This window comes from Cyprinus carpio, chromosome B13 (assembly GCF_018340385.1).
Source record: "Cyprinus carpio isolate SPL01 chromosome B13, ASM1834038v1, whole genome shotgun sequence".
NCBI lineage: Eukaryota > Metazoa > Chordata > Actinopteri > Cypriniformes > Cyprinidae > Cyprinus > Cyprinus carpio.
In genome coordinates, this window is record NC_056609.1 from 18,131,012 (window position 1) to 18,148,443 (window position 17,432).

Genomic DNA, 17,432 nt, shown 5'->3' on the forward strand with positions numbered 1-17,432 from the left:
TTCTGTCCCTCTCAGGTTCTCGGTGTGCATTTGAACAAGTGGAAGCTAGACAAGCGTTTGGGTTTCATTTGTTTGCTGATGTATGCTGTCTTCCTGTGTTTCTCCATCCTCATCGAGTTTAACATATTCACCTTCGTCAATCTGCCCACATGCCGCGAGGAATGAGATGGTTCCTTTTCCCAGCCCTCCCTCCTTGACCTTGTGAGGACAATGGCACAAGTCCTCGATCAGAGGCAGACCGGCTCTCGTTCTGAAGGAATATTTATTTATTGATCTAGCTGATCCTTTATCGATCCTCTCTTGTTCTTTCCAAATGGGTGCAATATTGACGGAGTCTCTGGATCTGTGGTGTTACAAGAGGAGAGAGAGGATGTGTGTGAAGAATGGTCCCGTTGACTGATATATAGACTGTTCTAACGGGACAGGAACGTGGTAAATGAAGACTACTGCCTGGTTTGATGTGAATACTTTTTTCTTTTTCAAAATATTTTGCATATTACATATATAAAGAATATGATGTAAATGTATTTTATGATGGTATTTGTTTTATTAGCTGCTAATTTACTGAAGAAGAGGCTGGACTTATTAATGTCGGTAAAAATAGAGATTTATGAGGGTTCGTTATTTTGCTGAAAGGTACTGGTGACCTCTAGGAAATACTTGTATACAGTCTTCTTTTTAATTTGGGCATTACCAAGTCGTCACCTTCATATTACAAGAATGATCTGGACGTCAGGGTCATTAGTGTCTACATTTTTCAGATGAGAATATGTTTACGGTGCAGAGGAGGTAATTTAACCGAAAGGTTTAAAATCAAATTTTAGTCAAAAAAGAGAGAAACAGCGGGCATTTGTTTGCACCTGTGTAGAAACACATGTTGGAACGCTACTACCAACATATTTATGTTTAGTGAGACAATATTCTTGTGTGATATATGGCTTTCTATAGATGTGTTTCAGAATTTTCCTTTCTCTTTAACACTCTGTATATACTGAAACAGAGAAAGGTTTATTTATTAATTTATTGAAAACTATTTATGCATATTACTTTCCTATGACGTACTGAAACAAAACCAACCCACAGCTGTCCCAAAGAAGAGACCGTTCTGGAGTTTCAGCCAGGCTGCGCCGTTTTGTCTTTCAGAGCTTATGTGTCAGCCTTTTCTACTGGATTCCTTCTCCTTCATCTCTGAATATTATGCACCCTATTAGATGCACCTTTGACTTGATGCGTAAAACAGTTTCTACTATTTGATATCGGTGTGACATGACAGAGGTAATAACTGTAAAGATTTTTTGAACACTCAAAACACTCAAAGCAAGTAAGGGAAAATATATAGACCGATATATATTTTATACTTAATTGTTGACATTTAAGATCGGTCCATTCCCTTTTTAGAGTGAATGGAGTGAGTGAGCCACAAACCTAAGAAGCTGATTAGCAGGAACATGTCCTGGTAAAATGAAGCTAATGTTGATAAGACTGTTTCAAAGTCAAAGCTTAGATGCTCTAGAAGAGCTCAAGTCATTTTTCTCTTAGCATGCTGCTCTTATCTTAGAGTTTATCCAGGAATTTTGGAAGTAACCTCTCAGCAGAACAAGGATCAGAATTCATTTCCAAGGATGCAGTTAATAATATGGATTTTTTTTCAGGAGTTCTCTATGCTGATGTGTCTGGGGCTCATTTCTTGCTCTTCTTTTAGAAGGACTATTTAAATACTTTGTTTTGTATGCCTCTGGTTCTGGGGATTTGAAAAAGACACCGCCATAATGCATCACAGCTGTAAGCTTTTAACTGTGGCACAATATGTGGATGCGTGGACTTTTTCTCCTAACAGAGGTTTTTTAGTGAGCTGACAAAGTAGCGATTCTATGGACTGTTTTAGTCTAACTTAGCAACTTCATGCAGGTTTTCTAGTCTGAAGGCACATTGCAGGGAAATGTTGTGTTTTATGCACTGGTTGATACTGCGTGTCTAATTGTTTGTCATATTTTAAGAATAGAATTTAGATGACTTAGAAACATATCCGGAAGAGTATTGCAGCAAAGTATTTTTTATCACAAAAGTAACTTTGTATTTTGTAACGCAAAATGTTTAGAAATGTTTTCTGCTTTTAAAAGTCTGTAGAGTGTGCTTCAAGTGAATCTGCATATTCTTTAGATTATAAAAACGAATTTGTCAGCTTACTGTCAGAGTGCTTTTAGCATGTTTAAAATCAGAGGTCACACTTTGTAGAGCATTCTTTTCAATGATGTAAAAAAAAAGAAGAAAAAAAGATAATTTGTCCCTAGTTTAACAGATTATATTAGCAAATACAGTATGAACATTTGGTTTTCTGTATCACTCATAGTAGACATTGAGGCCTAGTTTACTTTCCAAAAATGCAACAGCAGGTCTAGGGTTTAAGCAATGTGATATTCCTGATAAATATAAGCTAGTTGTAATCCAAGTAGAGCGTACAAGCTGTGTTTGGATGCTAAAGATCATTAGTCTATAATTTCTTTTTTGTAAAGCAGGGTATTATAAGAAAGACATCAGGAAAGCAGGGTTTAATGAAAGTTTTGTTTATGAAATGCAATAATGTTTAGATTAATTAATTACTGTGTTTGCATTTTTCTTGTAAATTCTAAACATGACAAATCACATTCTTTGAATCATATATATATATATATATATATATATATATATATATATATATATATATATATATATATATATATATATATATATATATATGCTATGTAAATAATTCAGTTTGTGCACTCTATGCTCAATATTAAGGATAGTAAAAAGAGCCTTTGAGATGCAACTAAATTGGCTTTCACTCCAAAATGCTTCAAAATCTATGAATACTGCTACTTACAGATTGTGGGATATTAATGCTTATGTTTATGGTTGCAAAACATACAGATAAATGCTATTTGGTCATCATCACATCTGGAAATCAAAGTGCTGCTGTTCATTTGTATGCACAAATTTAATAATAATAATAATAATAATAATAATACTGAGGGCATGCACAACCAATTAGTTTCCTTCAGATTTCCTTTTTCTTGTCTGCTGATATTTCTTCATGGATTCAGGCATATTTGAATAAAAAATGTGACTTTTACAGGGTGATGCATTGCTGATGTACATAATTATACATACATGAAAATGTCTTCATATTTTTGTCTTTGCCTGTATATCCGTTGACTATATTTTCATACAGTAGATACTGTACAGTGTTTGGGTCCTTTATTTGTTTATTATATTTTTGTTGTTGTGTTGAGGGTTTGATTAAACACCCTTGGTTTGCTAAATCGCATGGGATATTTTAATATAAGGAGTTATTTATGTTCATTACTATTACACATTGTTGAGCACTGGACGGACAGCAGTGGAATTAGACCTCTTAGATTATTGCATGTTTTCTTTTTCTTTCTTCTTTTTTTTTCAGTGGAAACTGCTGGGCTTTTGATTCTCCAATGAAAGCATAAAGTAGATATTACATTCAAAGTAACTGATGTCTTCTGCATTTCAGGAGTCATAAAAAGAATGGTGGTTGGCTTTATGTACTAAAATATTTTGTTCAGGTGTTTCAGTTTCAATACATTTTTGCTACTTGAGCATAATAAAAAGATCTTTGCTGAGGTAAACACTATTGTTCACTTGTTGTCATTTCAGCCATAATGGCATGTGCAAATACACATGTTGGCTTCATTGTATAAAGGCATAAATACAGTTTCTTTATTTATGATAATGTTTCCTAAACCTCAAACGTACCCCTAACCCTTACACAAACCTGGTGATATCAGTAGATTTAAAGCAAAATATTGTTAGATCATGCCTCCATGCCAGAAATATCAAATCCAGCCCCGGACACTAGATCCTGTCAGAGAATATTCGTTTTATCTGACAGAACAACTCAGCAAAGTTGTCTAATACCCAGAATTTTATTAACTGTCTTCTATCAGCCAAGAAGTTGACTGAGTAAAGCCAGAGAAGAGCAGAAGCAGGAGATGAAGTATGGTGATAAAAAAAGAAGCAGAGTTTATCAATAAACTTAGTTATGTATATTTCAATGCTCAGACTTCGTCAGACCAACACAAATCCAAGTGTTATTATATCACAAGCCATAGCAATGGAAAATTACTGCTTCACAGCCTTGAAATGGAGACATTCTCTTATCTCTTACTTGTGAATACACATTTTCCTTGAACCCACACAATCATGAGACTAAACAACAATGGAAAAATAGTATAAGACAAAATAATATAATATAAATGACTAATCAATAAATGAATCGATGAAATTAGCATAAATATATATAATACATCCAAATCCATCTCAAATAACATAGCCTATTAGGCTACAGCTTCTTGATTAATTTTTAAAACACTGAAATAAAAACATGGATCTCAGTGAGAATGTAAGAGAGAATTAAGAGCTGCCTTTAATTTATAATGTAAATCGAAACTAATTTTTGTAGGCTATTAATCTTTAACTTTACAACTCAATAACAAATTAATGTTTTTTTAATTAATATTTACATGGTTAGTTAATTAATTTATTAGATTTTCGTATCCATATCTCACAAAGAACACAGAAAAAGGATGTAAAACTAAATAAAATTAAAATGATTAATTATATTAGTAGTTATCAGCAAAAATGATCATCTATTATGGGTAATCATTTGCAAAGACTATAATAAGAGATGTACTTCTGTCAAAAATGAGATTTAGGTCAATTTAATCGCGCGCCTGTGAGCAATGGGTGACGTCACCAGACCGCTATGCTTGTGGGAATTGTAGTTCATTCAAAACTACCAACGTTCTGCCAACGTTCCTGTGACGTTTGCGTAACGTGATACGTGCGCTGACTGGGGACAGTTTGATAACCATTTCCGCCTTTTTCTCGTACATTTCGCAGTGTTTATTAAGAGATGCATGTTAAGAGATACAATTTAGCATGAAGTGCTGTTTGTAGGTGTGTTAGTACATCCATATGGACCCAAACAGTGTCAGTCGCGTGAACTGGGCCATAAACCGCCGGGCGGAGGGTTTAGTAAGTAAACACATGGCAGACATGGCACAGAGACGATCAGCGGTGTCTGAGGAGGATATGCACCCTCTGCCAGGAGACTTGAGCAGAAGCGCAGAAGACATCCCTGGGCGGCCCGAGGTGAATTTCAGCGCGGATTCACAGTCTTTCAATCCCACAGGAGTGGCGGGAAAGTTAATGCGCGAGGATGCGTCTTCAACATCAGGTACTGGGAAGTTAAAAGAGGAAAAATGATTAGGTTTACCTTGAAAAGGACTTACACATCCCTTCCCTTCTATCATTATGGAGCTTTGTCTTGTTAAAAAATGTCTTTTGTATTGAGATTTTAAGTTTTTTGATAAGTTAGGTATTATTAGTTGGTAGCTGACAGTTGATTAGGTATTATCTTATTTTGTTTTACCATAAAATTGCTAACTTGCATAGTTTTTACCTAGTTACCTTTTGTGTGCTAAAAAACTCGGGTCATTTGGTTATTTATTTAGATAAAATGTGATATAAGCATCTAATGTTAATCAAATCTATATTAATAAAACCCTTTTACAGTTATCAAACCGCAATTTGATAACGCAGCAGCAGTTTTAATGTAATTGCTAATTTTTAAAGCAGTAGTTCACGCAAAAATTAAAATTTGCTAAATTAAACTGTACTCTCACTCAGGAAGTTGTGGTTGAGTCTTCACTGGAACAGATTTGGAGAAATTTTACATTACATCAGTTGCTCACAAATGATCCACTGCAGTGAATGGGTGCCGTCAGAATGAGAGTTGTACAACAAAATAATCCAGCAAACTCCTCTATATCCTGGATGACCTGAGGCTGAGTTTATTTAAAGCAAATTTTTATTTTCGGGTGAACTGTTCCTTTTTACGTTCTGTAAGTCTTCACTTAATATACATTTCATACAATTACAGAGACAGCAGCCCACAGACAAATCATATCACTCCTAATTGAGATCAAGGAGGAGCAACAGAGGCAGTGGGAAGTTCTGAAAGACCTGCAGGCCAGGATTCATGGACAGGTGTGTGAAGAGGAGGACGAGCCGCTCGACGTAGATCTACCACTACGAACAATGGAACAGCTTGATGAAACAGAGCAGCATTTAGAGGATACTGAAGCTCAGAAGAAAATGGTAAAAAATGATTACTGTCAGTCTACCCTACAATCTACAATTACTGCAGCGCATGCAATAATAGGTTATATTACTTTGTAAACCTCAGTCAGGACAGGAAGTTTACATTTTACGGAGGTAGTTGTGTAGTCCAAAATAATAGTTTAGAACAATATTGTTTGCTTGTGTTTCTAGTTTTTCCTTTCTTTCCACAAAACCTTTTATGGTTACTTTGTCCCTCCTGGATTTGTACTAAGTATTTATTAATTTTCTGATTTTTCCATAGGTGTCACACCTCTCACGGATGGGCGGAGCTACGGTAGATGATGCGGTCCGGCGTCTTATGCATGCTGTGCTTTCTTTCAGTGTGGGCTCAGAGCTCAACTGGGTTGGCAGAGGACAGAAAAGGAGCTTCAGAAACACCAGACTGCAGGGTGTTTTGTTTCGTAAGCAGTCTTTAAAATCATGTCTCAGTGTAGATGCATCTTCAGGTTTATCACTGACTTTTTAGGATCCTCAACATTTCCCATGTGAAAGATTGTTTAACTGCGTTTTCTGCAGGTGCCTTGAAAAGGACACCTGTAGGAAAGGAGGCCACGCACCACCAGTTTGCTGATGTGGTAAAGAAATGGTTGCGGTTTGCCCCTTTCCGACAAAGAGGAAGTGGACGAAGACCACACTGGAAACCTGTTGAGTTCATCTGTCCCAAATATGACAGTACTTTGGAGGATCATAACCAGCTTAACCATAACCAGCTGGATTCTGGGGAGATTCAGGTGACAATATAATTACACTAAGTGTTATATGACTAAATGTCCAAAGACAAGTAAAGTGAAATCAGTGAATGAAGAAATGACAAGAGTGTGAAGGATTGGCTTTCAAATTATGTTTCTTTTTTTGCCATATTACATTCTTTCTACTATAATATTTGCTTTGTTTTCTTTAAGTTAAAATATACTATTGTTATGAGAATAATTTGCAGATTTTCAAATTACAGCATTAATCTTTAAAAAAGTAATGGGTAAATGTAAATAATTCTGTTATAATGATTCTTTTACCCGTGCAATTTTATTTTAATTATATTGTAAAATGTTTTGTTTTAAACGCTGATGCCAGTATATTTCCATTTTAAATTTAAAATTTTGCAATACATTTTGCAAATTGGAAATTAAGAATGCTTTGCGTGGGTTTGTGCCATTATGTTATGACAATAAATAGACATCAGAGTTAAGAATTTCAAACATTAAAGAGTTAATAAGCATCACAGAGTTTGTCAGATTGCTGCAGAAAAACATGACATTTCTCAAATGTTATTTAATGACTTTTCTCAATAATGTAGCTAAATGCACTTACTCACTTGGTATCTTTGTTAATGTGGACCATTTTCCAACCGTTTTCTAAGAACTCTTGCTTCCTGGCATATATAAAAACACATTAAAAACTATTTATCCATGAAGTTTTTCTGTGGTGAATTCATTTGTTTTATTTGAGTGTTTCATGTTTATTGAGCCACTATTTTCAATTTATGTGAAACATTTACTTTCAATTTACTTAAATATTATGCTCTTTTACAAAGTCTTGATTTTGTTTTGGGGGTTTACTAGAACATGCTATAGTGCTTGGTGGTTCGAAAAACGCATTCTTTTTTTTTTGTCATAATTTACATTATTACAAAACCTTTCGCCTCAGCCTGGCACAAAAGGCTCGATTAGTTCCGGGTTTGATGAAGGCCCGCCTTCCGAAAAATGAAATGATATCAAAATTCGCAATGGCTGCCCTGCCAACAACACTGTACAAAGATTTTTGGACGCTCTGACGATCGAGCGCTTGGTCTTGTATTTAAAGGAGCCGCAAAGGAAACAAGCATGTTGATCTTGTGCTGACTGGCCACAAGTAACGTATGAGTTAACCTCATGAAATATTTTAAATGTAAGAAAGAAATTAATAGATGGAAAAACTTAATTAAAGTAACATGTTTGCTAACGGAATAAACCAATAAAAGCCACTGTGTGTTTTTGTGTTCATGGTTAAGTTTCATCATGCAGTTTATAGGAGACGTTTACTAGCCTTGGTCTTTAATTAACATTAATCTGAGCGCAGCCTACATTACAAACTGGCCTGGTTGAAGTGTAGCCTAAATGCAATTGGTTAAATCGGTGTTGTTTTGAGCAAATGAATTGCATTAGTGCTGACAAACAAGCGTTCTAGTGTGAAAATGCTTAGGATCTAATGTGGTCGGAACCATAGTTTACAGGACTGCGTTCTTCTTTGGAATCCTCTCAAGCGGAAGACTTCTGCATTTCGATTGGTTGCTGCCCAACCGCGTCATAGCTCATTATTACCATAAAGTTGATCTGACTTCAACTCTCCTTGACACTCACCGTCCAAGACATGCCGCGGCTTGCTGGAGCTGGCATGTGAATCACATTGAAAATGAATGACTTTCGGCCACTTTGATGCTCTCGCCAATGGCGGTGTGAATGCACGTTGACTATTTGTCAATAATTTGTGGCGGCATATAAATATGCAAATCCATTCTCTGCCAGCAGGAGGCACTGTTGGAGTGGTAGAGATCAAGGTTTCCCCGGTAATGGCTGTACACAAAGCAGAGCTCTGCTCACAAACATTGCTTTATCATTCATTACATGGAAGATGAAATGAAAATGATATCCAATTTTCTGAAGACAGTCGGTTTCCTTCATAATTAATCCTTCATAGTCTCATAATTGAAGTGTAAATTCTGCAGATTACATTATTGTCCATTATTGTACTGTCAGCAATTTATTCTAAAAAACGTTTTCATAATTGTAACATACATATTTACATAATTATTCAGGTGCATGTGTAATAACTTGTGAAAACGTAATGCTATAGCAGCAATCATCTTGTCTGATGCACTCAACCAAGCGTTCTAACCATAGACATAATAAATGTTGTAGCCTAATTCTTGAATTTTTATTTTTATTTTTTATGATTCTAACCACGACCTCAAGACCACAACCCCCTATTTTGTTCATTTTTGCATTGGTTTCTTTGCTTTAATAAATGATTCAAGGAAGTGAATGTGAAATTTTAGGGATATTTAGCCCACCGGTCATTTACTTAATTGTTTCGATTTGTGCCTCTTTGGCTCTCCATAGTTTTCCACTGTCTTTCCGGTTCTTTCATGTTCCTCTCTGAGTAACATCAATGGTTGATGGGTCTAACAAAGGCTTTTCGCTTCCAAAGACATTCCCAGCTGGAACACGTGACGTGAAACTTAATGCACATCAACTTTTGTTCTCCTGGAGTTTGTTTTTGCCGGGAGAGGTCGCATGCTTTAACACAGCTATGAGTCTTTCTTGCGAAGTAAAAGGGAAGCAACCTCGACTCGGTCGTGTAAGAACAACTAAAACTGTTAACATCAACTGAACTGTAGGAGGAAGATCATCCAGGTCTTATAAATGCGTAACTGCGCTTTTGCTAGCGGGTGTTTTGGTTTCGACCCGTCGAGGTGAGTCCCACACACTACTGTTTGTAAGCTTAAGTCTGTGGCGAGTGTTTTGATTTTCGATCGCAGCTTAGTCTTAAATGCATTTAAAACGTTTCTTATTTTTATGTGTTAGCCTACTTGTTAAAATAATAATAATCTTGAATTTGTTGTTACAACAGGTTGGAGCATGTATCATACGCTTTTGTTTGTTTTGTAGTTATTTATATATATATATATATATATATATATATATATATATATATATATATATATATATATATATATATATATATATATTACTCGTGATAGTAATGTTGTTTTAAATATTCTGGGTTAACACCAGTAAGGATAGTTTGATACTTTGGTGACTTCTTTTTAGTAACTACCACTTGCTTTGTGGACAAGAAGCACAACTGTTATTGTTGTCAGCCTGTAATTGTGTTATGCAGGTTTCTGGTCTGTAGGAAACATACATGTAATGTGATAGTATGTTGTTGAATGTCTTCATGTTTTGAAAGTTTTAAGGATGATCTCAAGAATAGTCCAATTTGTCAAGATCTGTAAAACTTACTGAGCTACAGTATATGTCTCTAGACTTTATTGATACCCACAAAGGCTGTAATGAATATGAGTCAGCTAAGGTTTTTAAAACACATTCATATATTTCTAAGGTGAATGGTATATATGGTAATTATGTCCTCAAAGAAAAAGAAAAGCTGTAGTACAGCATTGAACAGTGTGTTTTTGTATAAGTTTTTTATGCAAAAATTCATGTTAAAGATCATATCATTTTGCACTGGAAAACTGCTTGCACTTCCTCTTATATGTTACTTTGTGAACTCTAAAAGAGAGGGAAGTAAACTTTTTAGTGAAGGGGTCAAGTTAGTAGCTTCACTGCTTTCCTCATTACTAGTTCACAATGGTTTCAAGTTTTTTTTAAAGCGTTTATTACATCAGAACAGGTAGTTGTAAAATGTTTGCCAAATTTTGGCATCTCCTAAAATTTGGTCGTGTCTCTGGACGGTAAAAAATTAAACAGCCCCTCTGAGGAAAATAGGTTAATGGTGTAATCAAAATGTAATATAGGAGATCATTATCTGTGCTCACAGAAGATTGATCATTGATGGGAAAAGACCCAAACAGATGAATGTAAAATAAATGAAAAAATAAGACTGTTTTCATGAGTGCGGATCATGATCTCCTATACTAAGTAATTTAAGAGATTGACGCACCAAAATATAAAAATTAAATGTTGGAAAAAAATATATATTTCAACGTACAACCGGCATTGTAGAACTGTAATCAAAATGTGTTGTTGTCATTATTTTATTTTATTTATTTATTTATTTATTTATTTTTTTTGTGGTAAGTCAATGGAAAGTCCTTTATGCATCAAGTGCATTTATGCATAGAAGTGCTTTATGCATCAATTCTCTTTTATTGCTGTCATACAAATTGATTACATTCATTACTGACGTTTTTTATAAAAATCGTCCCACCAGATTTTTTGTTTCTTTCACCACCAATATTTCAGCAGTGGCTCTGAAACCTGTTAAGAGGATTAGTCTCAGGCAAAGGGAAGTAACATAACTGATTTTGCCCAGAACATGTGTCACATGCGACAAGAATTTCAGAGTTGTGCAGTAACTGGCATTGGATTAGTTTGGAAGAGAATGTTTTGATCCATTTCATTACATAGCAGTCATATTTACTTTATTTAAGCTGTGGTTTGCCGGAATTGTGACCACTGAGCGCTACTCAAATGCTGAGGTGTCAGCTGTGACTGAGGTGTCTTCATTATGGTAATTCTGTATACTGTAATTTTTCATCATAATTTTAGTGTCTGCTGACAGTATTGAGAGTTGTTACACTGATTTCAGTGAATGTGGTGGCTATATGATTAAATAGCTTGACAATTTTGAAATGAAATGTGATCTCTTATGGTCAGCCGATCAGAGCAATGAATGCAAAGTAAGAGATATAATGAGGTAATGAGATATCATTTTTAGTTTAACCGCAGAATTGAAAAACAAGCCAAAGACTAGTACAGATTGATACGATACTGTGTAGTGTGTCAAACTGCACATAGTTTTAATAATTTTTTACTTCCTTGCTTGTTGTTTCCTTTCAGTTATTCACCTTGTTTCTGTTCCCTTATAATAGACTACCATTCAAAAGTTTAAGAGTAAAAAATAATAATAATAATATTCAGTTTCATTAATCAAAAGTGACAGCAAAAGATTTATGTTACAAAAAATATATATTTTCAAATAATTACATATTTTTTCTGAAGGATTTTGTGACTCTGAAGACTAGAGTAATAGCTGCTATCAGATTTGCAGACACAAATAAACTGAAATAGAAAATTTTGTTTCTATTTATTTCATTTGTAAGCAATTTTCACCATATTACTAGTTTTTACTGTTTTTTTGATCAAATAAATGCAGCTTTGATGAGTATAATCCCACCGACCCCTAACTGTTGTGTCCACACTGAATATTTTTGCCTTGTTTACATTTTGTGGGCCAGTTGGTGGTTCAAACACAGAGCAAACCTCAAATATTTAAAATGCTGAGACCCATTGGGACTAAAGCCTGTTTTGAAGCAGATAATGCTGACTATATCTTCCCATCACAAGAACAACCAACAACAACAACAACAACAAAAAAAACCTCACTTGCATTCCAATTTTACCCAATTTTGCTTGGCTGTGCGCATCTGAAAATGTGGTGAAAAGGCTGTAAAATTATTTTGTCTTCACTTTATTTTTTGTAGGAATAGTGACATACTAAATAATGGAGGAATTCTTGATGAACGAAGACCAGGAAGTGATACATTAAAGTAAAGGAAAGCGCACAGCTTAGGTAAGGGGAGCCGGCTTCACATGTTTGCTTCTTAAGTGTGATTTATATGAGCGTGATCTAATGGTTTAGACTGAAGTGAGACTGTATTCAGCACATGCAGACCTCATTTTCTCTTAAAGGAATGTTTCAGCTTCAATGCAGTTAAACTAAATTTTGTGGCATAATGTGAATTACCACAGAAAATTATTTGGACTTACCCCTTTAAAAGCAACTTACCTTCACATTTATGACCAAAAAACCAGCCAGAAACAATCTAATCAACAGCTTTCTGCTACATCTGTACATGAAGGCATGACATCACGTCTTTGTTGATATACTGGCAACGCCCACAGATATTACAACTTTATAGCTTGAATAACTTTTTATGGATAATTTCAGTGCTTTACAAAGTATAAGTTTGACATCTGTCAAATTTTTTTTCTAAATGTCTTATTATAACCATGATTTTTTTTATCAAATTATGTATGAAACTTGTAATGAACCTGGAAAATTCCTTACAGAATATTACATGTTTTTTTCAGTTTAATTTCCTTTTAACTACCATACATCCTCATATCTCAGAGTTTTGGATGATGTGATGTGACTGGAATTCAGCTTTAGCAAAGAAACTTGTTTTGTTAATTCAGCATTTCTATTTTGGTATTTAAAAACCTTCAAACAGGTTTGTTGTTTTGGTTGGGAGGTGTTATGTTTTATGGAAACTAAAGAAATAAACTGAAACATGGACTTTGTTGAAGATAGCACTCAGAACCTCTTCTTATCATGATAACCTGCTTTAGACCTTTTCTGAAGACAATGAGAAGGATAATAATAGCGTAAGATGAAGCAATTGTTTTCTTCTTCGGAAGATCATTCGGTATCCAGTCCAGGACTTTAGAAATGCTATCAGCTCTTGCAGTCAGGAAGCTGCCAGTCTGCCAAGAGCCTTTCCCACGGAATCACCTCACGCTTCCCACTGCACCGTCTGAAGGAGAGATCTTTTTGTGTCTGACACAGAAACTAGGAAATGTAGAGAGAGAGAGAAAGGGTAAGTTCTGAGGAGTAGGAAACTTTTAAGTAGATCAAAAAGGTACGTTTGGAGCCAGATTCAAGGCAGCAGAGGAAAAGAAACTTGATGAAACCGAATGAAAGATGTGCACTAAGCACTTAAATGCAAGAACAGCCCGATATATGAGTCTGGAATTTGTCAGCACATGTACAAATCGTTGTTTGATCCTCATTTTGTCTGGTTATTGCTCTGGGACATGCTATGTGGGGTGGAGCTGGCCACATCCTGTAGAGCGCTGGCCTCTTCCTGCTCCCTCTGAATGTGTTTATGTGTTTCTCTTGTCTGGGGATCACACCCATCCCATGTTGTGAGTAGTCCTAGATATGGTTGAGATGAAATATTGGGAGGCAGTGCTTATGAAGTCTGGCCAGTGGCATTCAGATGGTTTGGGTTTGTTGGTCTGTGCTGCAGTCTGCGGCTATTTTGAGTGTGTTTTTTTTTGTGTTTTGCCTGCTTTTGCAGCTGTGCCTGTTAATGTCATTTTTCTGAGCCTTTCCGAATCTCTCTGCAGTCCTTACAGTCACAGCAGCAGGAGACTGAGCTTAAAAACCACTTTAACTTGAATGAACTGTCAGTCAGATTTCAGGTCTCTGGGTGTTTTTATTTATTTATTTTTCTTTTTTAAGTTGTGCCTTCTGAAACTGCATCAATGGTTTTAGTACATTTGACTCCGGATTCTGAGGGATATTGCAAGAAAGTGTAATTTACCCTTTACTATGGAGATCAGACATTTCAGGGTTTCAAAAACAGTTGGTACAGAGCTGACACAAACTCTGTTTTTTGCGTCTTTGTCAGTGAGCTTGAACAAATCGGTCAGTAAATAATTCAGTGACTTGTCACTGTTTTGTTTCAGAATGATTGAGTGCGTTTGAGTGAATCGGTTGAGCAAATGATTCAATGACTCGTCACTTATTTAATTTCTGAATGAATTATTGTTCGAACAAAATGTTTGCATAAATGTTTAAATGAATCAATCATAAAGAGTCCCATTTCTAAATAAATCAATATGGTCGACTGAATTGGTTGAGTAAACGATTCAGTGATGCCACCTACTGGCATAACTTGCAAAACTGACAGTAACATCCAAACACAAGAGTGATCAAAATAGTGTTGGGCAGTTTAATTTGGCTATTCTGTGTTTGCAGTAACCATGGATAATGCCTGTAACCTTAGTGACAGTGGTTAAAGTAAATATCAAAGATGGTGTCAGCATAACAACAGAAAAGTCTTACCTCAACCTGTACAACAAACAGATCTAATCTAGGTGTGTGTTGTTTATATGTCATATTTTATTAAAATGGCTTTGCATGGTTGTGCAACATGACATCATTTGGGTTGTAAACAGACCACAAAACTGATGAGAGTCACTCCAGTGGAAGAGAGACTGGATCTAACAGCTGGATCTTCATGATGTTGCCCAAATAAAATATATTGATGTTGTTTCTGAAGCAGAGGTGAATGTCGCGTGTGAAGATTTTAACTGTTGTTGTCCCTCAAGGCTGCTATCCCCCATGGGCGGGTAGAGCTCTACAGGCTTTGAGCAGAGCTGGATTTTTTCCAGCTGGGTTTTTTTGAGATGGAGGGCTATAAAGCAGCAGGGTCCTAACACGGTGCCAGATGACTTCATTATCCAATAGAAACACATTGTCTTTTTCCTCACCCTACCCCTTCTCACATACTGTCTAACCACTGCATCAGACTTGAGGATGATTTATTAGTATAATTCTTTGAATGTGTGTGCTTTAATTTTCGTAGTTATGGTCTTGAACATATATTGTAGATGTGTTAACAATTAAGTCGGTGGTAAAATTCTCTCAGAAGAATATAGGAAACTCAAGGGAAATGAAATCATTTAGCATAATTATGATTAAAGTAATTTTTGGGTGATTTATAAACTGCTCTGCACTGCATGTGGACATATTGTATTGTTGACTTTTGATTAGACTTACATTTTTTTTGCTGTTTAATTACTCACAAGATCTGTTCAATACAAACTGCATAACCTATACAAACAGCACGTCTGGTTTCATTAGCTGTGAATCACACTTTGAGTCTAAACCAACACATTTCCAGTCCAACAGGACTGGAAAGACTACGTCATTCAGTAACACACTGTGACTTCCTCTGTTGGTTACATTAACTGGAATGGGGGAAAAGCCCATTGCTCAATTGCTAAATGCTTATACGGATTCACTTTGATTGCAAAACACTTTTGAACACTAACATGAAAGTATACTGTAAGTGCTGTTTCTCGTCTAACATGCGAATAGGTTAGCCAACCAGAGGGCATTTATGTCAAAGTCTTAAGAAAGGATGTAAAAGAAATAATTCTTGAGCAACAAATTATGATTTCGGAAGGAGCATTTGACACTGAATTCAACTTTGCCATCAGATGAATAAATAGAAGACAAATTATAATAATGTTTTACTGTATTTTTCATTAAATGAATACAGACTTGATAAGCATAAGAGACTTCTTACAAAAACATAATAAAATATTACAGATTTGAATGATATAGTGTAATATATGGTGCATTATTATTGCACAAGAAGTAACATAAAGTAAATGTATAATCACAAGAAAACACAAGTGGTTATCTTGTACAGAATACAACAGAGAACAAGAAACCTTTCCGGAAATTTTTATCATTGGGTAAACTATCCTTTTAATGAAATGTGGATTTTGTTTGTGTGAGTCACATTTGGATTTGTTTCTCAGTCATGCTGTACTGGTCTCCTGCAATTTCCAAGGCTGTCAATGGTTTGGCAAGTGTTTTTTTTTTTGGTAAGAGTGACATGTTGTTTTGTCCTAAAAACTGTCACTGTCCCGCTGTTCGTTGTCATGCTTAATATTAAGATGCGCTGCACTCAAGAGTTCTTGTTTTGTGTTTACATGAGCTCAGGATAAGAATCCCAGAAATACTGAGTCGTGTCTCACATTCTTGTTATATTTGTTCTCTTTGTTTATGGCTCAGCCCCTTTAATTGCTTGCAAGCTCCATTTCCTGTCAAGCCCTGCCAGGTCTCTCCAGACTACTGAAAATCCTCTCTGCTACCACGCACCTGTTATGTGTGTGTGTGTGCAGGACACAGAGACTCTCTGTGCCTCGTAGTTCAGATGTGCCTTTGTGTGGGTCCAAAGAGCCCAGCTCAGTGGTCTTTTACATCCACACACACACACACACACACACACACACACACACACACACACACACACACACACACACACATATATATATATATATATATATATATATATATATATATATATATATATATATATATATATATATATATATATATAAAACTGGTGTGCTAAACATTTTGTGTAATGGTACAAGCCAGCACGCAATAACAAATGAACCTGTTTTGATGGAAACAGGATAAAAGTTTGCCTCTAATCTTATGTTGTTTGCAGTTGTTGACATTTTGGACGGCACACTAACAAAGGCTGTTCCTTTCAACTGTAGTTTTCCGTGTATCCCAGTGCCGTGACATCCCTATTGAGATGATAGCGGGAGAGGGAGATAAATGACCAATTGATCTGGACTTTCTCTCTCTGCATGTCTGTGCTCCAGTGGCCAGTTAATAACTTAGCCTGTTTATTCTGCCTGTGCTGGCAGTCCGAGGGGTTTCCTGTTTACTCACCGAGCTGTATGCGTGTGTATATTTTGTAGTCTTTCAAAAACAGATACAGGTTCAGAAACCGGATGATGCAAGGTAAATAACAGCTTGCTTTTTCTGGATGATATACTGAGCAGGGCACAACAATGGTTTGCTTGATGTCCTGGGGCCATTGTGAGAGAGTTTCGAGCCAGATGATGGAACTGTCACATGTTTTGCATCATATGTCATCATTTTACAGCAAACTAATGGATATAGCTGTGGATTGTAATGTT

At 35.7% G+C, this 17,432-nt stretch overlaps 2 protein-coding genes across 3 annotated transcripts in view; both read left to right on the forward strand.

The window, feature by feature from the left end:
• LOC122139427 (sodium/potassium/calcium exchanger 3-like) overlaps positions 1 to 3,638 on the forward strand; it is a 74,368-nt gene extending 70,730 nt beyond the window's left edge. Inside the window, exon 17 of the mRNA XM_042736990.1 lies at positions 16 to 3,638. Coding sequence (XP_042592924.1) covers positions 16 to 165 — 150 coding nt within the window. The 3' untranslated portion in view covers positions 166 to 3,638. The remainder of the gene's footprint in view (positions 1 to 15) is intronic.
• Positions 3,639 to 4,805: 1,167 nt separating this feature from the next.
• Positions 4,806 to 17,432, forward strand: part of LOC122139428 (ras and Rab interactor 2-like) — a 40,665-nt gene continuing 28,038 nt past the window's right edge. Inside the window, exons 1-4 of one of the 2 annotated variants that reach the window (XM_042736991.1) lie at positions 4,806 to 5,248; positions 5,954 to 6,171; positions 6,437 to 6,596; positions 6,712 to 6,926. In XM_042736991.1, coding sequence (XP_042592925.1) covers positions 4,987 to 5,248; positions 5,954 to 6,171; positions 6,437 to 6,596; positions 6,712 to 6,926 — 855 coding nt within the window. In that variant the 5' untranslated portion in view covers positions 4,806 to 4,986. The remainder of the gene's footprint in view (positions 5,249 to 5,953; positions 6,172 to 6,436; positions 6,597 to 6,711; positions 6,927 to 17,432) is intronic. The other variant, XM_042736992.1, reaches the window with a different exon arrangement.